The sequence below is a fragment of the Merops nubicus genome, unplaced genomic scaffold (genome assembly GCF_000691845.1).
Source record: "Merops nubicus isolate BGI_N331 unplaced genomic scaffold, ASM69184v1 scaffold16597, whole genome shotgun sequence".
NCBI lineage: Eukaryota > Metazoa > Chordata > Aves > Coraciiformes > Meropidae > Merops > Merops nubicus.
In genome coordinates, this window is record NW_008619728.1 from 1 (window position 1) to 4279 (window position 4279).

Sequence of the window (4279 nt, forward strand, 5' to 3'; positions counted from 1 at the left end):
ATATATATATATATTTAAGTATATTTAATTTATATTTAAATATATTTAATTATTATTTAAATATATGTATATTTACAATAAAAATATATCATATAATACTGTGTGTCCTTCTGTCAGACTGTAACCTGTGTTACTGAAGAACCAGAAACCACCTCCTGTATCAAGGCCAAGCCAGAAACTTCTTTTGGCTAGCTGGTGGATTCCTGTTCACATTATCTTACAGAACTAGCCAAGATGAACAACAATTTTCTTTTCCTGGTCCTGGTACATCAGAAAACATTGCTGTGTCCTGCAGCATTTCTGAGAAGAGAGGGTGTGGAGTACTTTTAATGGCAATGCTATGGTCTGCCAAGCTACAATCTAGAAAGGCTTCACCTCCAGTGACCAAGTTTTGACCAGGGATTAGGTCAGGCCTTGACAAAACAAGCTCACAGGCTGGCTGTGCACACAGCCAGCACTCCTGGAAGGTCCCAAACAAAAGCTCTTCACCGTCCGGGGCCAGCCCCGAGAGGTCTCTGTGCAGATGCCATCGCTGTCTGCACGAACAGCGGAGGAGGAATCCTGCCTGGCCCACGGCAGCTCCTGCCCAGCTGCACCACTTCCATCCTGCTCTGCCATTGTCTCTTCCCCTGCCAACAGTCTTTGAGAACAGAGCTGGTTGTGGGTTTTAAAGCCTTCCATAGCAATAAAAGTCACAGGCAACATTTTCATAAGTGTTCAGGTTCTTCAGCTTTTTTTTCCTACTGCTGTTGCTGGTGAATTTACAGTCTGGTGTACACAGCTTCCAAAGGGTCTTCACTCATCAGTGTTCACTTGCTCAGGCTTGACCTGAAATCAGTCCTTAACCTGCCTGACACACAGTCCCATGCCCGCTGTTCAGTTCTGGCTGCACCTCACAGGCAGCTCCAGACTGGCCACTTACCGCGACGCCAGCGTGGTAACTCGTCCCACAGGCAATGAGGATCAGACGGCGGCACCGCTGGATCTCCTTGATGTGATCCTTCAGCCCACCAAGATTTACTGCAAGCAAGAATGGGAGAGAAAAATCAGGCAGGCCAGGGAGCAGAAATTCTCCAGATCACTGGCACCAACACCCAGCATGTCACCACCTCCAGCAAGCACTTCACAAACCTCACCAGCAACCTCCCCACCAGGAGCAGCAACCTCCCCACCAGCACTCCTGACTCTGGACATGCTCCCTGCAAGACATGCATCCTCCTACACCAGCATGTTTTACTTTTCCATGTCATCACCTCCTTCCTCCTCTCTAACTACTGTGAATAACCACTAGATACGTAGCTGTCAAAACTAAAGGAGGCTTAATCTCCATTACCAGTGTAGTCATCAAAGTTGACCCTTCCTCTCATCGTATTAACGACAGATTCTGGCTGTTCAAAAATTTCCTTCTGCATAAATGAGCTGAAGTTACCTATAAAACAAAGAACCAAAACAAATGAGAACACTTTTACATTTCCTTTTGGTAATTTACATTTTTTCTATGCATATAGGGAAAAGCTTGGACCACAGTGACCACCAGGACAGTTCCCAGTCAGAGATGATTAAGCTGACACTTCTTTTCCTGTCATGGCATCAGCTGATCATAAGAGCTACAGTCAGGTTACTAGGACGTGGCATAGAGGGTCAGACCCGGGCTGGCCACCCTGCTAGGGACTGATCTGGGGAAATGATGCCTCCAAGCAGGAACCAAAATCCCGAGCCCCACAGTTCTCCTCATTATGGTGTCAGCAGCAAAAGGGAAATTCCCATTAGATGCAAGGACAACTTTTTCACCATGAGGCTCTGAAGCACTGGGATAGGTGCTCAGGCAGTCTGTGGGGTACTTGTCCTTGGAGACACTCCCAACTCCACTAAACAAGACTCATTAACCCTCTGATCTACTCGACCCTGCTTTTAACACAGGGATTGGCCCAGAGGTCTTCTTCAACCTGACTTATTCTGTGACTGCAGTGAGGGCCCGTGCATCTACACAGGTGACCCCCAGAGGACTTTACCCTTCATGATTTGCTGAAGCTCCATCTGCAGGGTTTGGACAGCACGCCCCGGGTGGTCGCCGGCCGTGCGCTTAATGCGGTGGATGGAGAGGCGCCCGTCCACCACGGCTGCCACGTCGTCGTCCTCCAGGAAGATCACCCTGTTGGTGTGCTCGATGACAGCACTGTAAAACCACACCTTGGCCGTGAGACCTTCACAGACAGACAAGGGCTACAGCCCTGTTTATAATCCAACATACAGCTTTTGTTTCAGGAAAGTTCCTCATCTCAGTGGCATTTCTTTTAAACTCAGGCGAGTACTGTAAAGTTCATTTCCACACTGCCAGCCTAACTGGGTTCCTTCCACCAACCTCAAAACTTCAGTGCCTGCTTTAAGAAGAAACCGTGAACTCCTCAGACAAAGCAGCACACGCAGCAATGGGATCCAGTCGTTAGGAGCTAGTGAGTGGAAGTCAGGAAGAGAGTGCTGTGCCCCAGCACACAGTGCTCAGTCACCGCTGCCGGTTCCTCTCTCAGCCACTGCCCCTCCCTGCTTCTCATTCCCCACCTGTAACACTGGGGACAGCTTGGCCACCCCTTAAAGTACTTCGAGATCTGCTGAGAAGCAATCCCAAGAATCAGGTACTACCCTGCTTGTAGTTTGCTTGGGGAACGTCAGTACTGGAGTTAGCAGTGGGGTTTTAAATCTTTGGGCAGGTTTTAGGTCGTGCTCTCTCCCGGCTGAACAGGGCAAGGTGGACTGAAACACTGCAGCTCCCCATCGTAGTAGCTTTTGTTCTGACCTCGGGCAAGTCACTGAAAAGCTCTCTAAAATCAAACACATCAGGGTGTCCTAAGACTCCAAAATGCTCTGATGAGAAGAGTTGCAGGAGTCAACCATAGCCATACTTCCTGATTTCTGGAACAAGCACTCATTTCTAACACAGAAAAAAAAAATCAAAAGCTCTGGTAAGGCCTCTGCTAAGTCTTTCCTTCCCCCACTTCTAGACTTCTGCTAAGTCTTTCCCCGAGCCACCTTTGTTGATAAACGTGTGCAGAGGTCCCTGGACAATCATCACAATCCTCCTGATAATTAGCATCTGTCCTGTTAATTTAGGTCAGTGCTGTCTCAGGTTTCCTATCATCCACCTTGGAAATATGATCAATAAATGTGCTCGAAGGAGGAGGTCACCACGAGGCCAGAGAAGTGTTCACTCCTTAACACAAACTGCCATCTAACACATCTCTGTCTCTTCCAGGCCACGTATGGTACCTGGGTCACGTTTGCCAAGCAATGACCCTATATCCATAACCTAGTTATTCATAAAGAAACCACATTCTCCCCTCTCTTGTCCAAGGCTTTAACAGCATATTTTTAGATAGAGATCCTGGACACCATTACCTGGCATCTGAAGCAAAGTAGTACTCCACAGCCTTCTCCTCCACGGGGAAGAGGCAGGTGGTGCTGTCCACCCGGGCCAGGCTGCAGCTGCCCTTCTTGTCCTTCCCTGGAAGACACGAGGGTCAGGTCCTGCTCAGGTCTGGGGGCAGCTGCAGGGTCAGTCTCAGCCCGAGGTCCCCAGGCACAGTACCAACATGAAGCATTATTTTCCTCACTGTGGGGCTCACAGTAAATTTGACAGCACCAGCAGTGGGCAGCACTCATGTCAGTGTGCCCTTTCTCAGTTGGCTTGCAGTTTTTATGTGCTTTCTAATTAAGTCTACAAGAATAACATTAGTGCTGTGCTCTAAATTTAGAGAAAAATACCAGTAAAAACTCAAATGAAAGTTTCTTTGTGGCTCCATTAGGAGAAGATAACTCAAGCTGCTTTATAAGCAGTCACATTTACCAGCATTCTCCTGGTGGAATCTGCCCTGTTTATCATCTTAAGTTTCTCCTGTACTCCCGTTTCACTAACTTTCCTGAGGATTTGAGAAACTGCAGAACCATAGAATGGTTTGGGCTGGAAAGAACATCTCGTTCCAACCCCCCTGCCCTGGGCAGGGACACTTCCCACTAGACCAGGTTGCTCAGAGCCCCACCCCACCTGGCCATGAACACATCCAGTGTTGGAGCATCCACAGCTTTCCTGGACAACCTGGTTCTGTGTCTCTCCACCCTCCTAGTGAAGAACTTCTTCCTAATTTCTAATCTAAATCTCAGTCTGAAGCCACCACTCCTCATCCTATCACTACAAGCCCTTATGAAAAGTCCCTCCCAGCTTTCTTGTAGGCCCCCTTCAGATAGTGGAAAGCCACAAGAAGGTCTCCTGGAAGAATTCAGCAGG

General features: G+C 48.2%; 1 protein-coding gene across 1 annotated transcript in view; it reads right to left on the bottom strand.

Moving 5' to 3' along the window:
• Positions 1-922: 922 nt before the first annotated feature.
• Positions 923-4279, bottom strand: part of LOC103776399 (glutamine--fructose-6-phosphate aminotransferase [isomerizing] 1-like) — a gene marked incomplete at both ends in the record, with an annotated part of 8201 nt that continues 4844 nt past the window's right edge. The window contains 4 exons of the mRNA XM_008943910.1: positions 923-1020; positions 1334-1429; positions 2013-2176; positions 3394-3499. Of these exons, the coding sequence (XP_008942158.1) occupies positions 923-1020; positions 1334-1429; positions 2013-2176; positions 3394-3499 (464 nt within the window). The remainder of the gene's footprint in view (positions 1021-1333; positions 1430-2012; positions 2177-3393; positions 3500-4279) is intronic.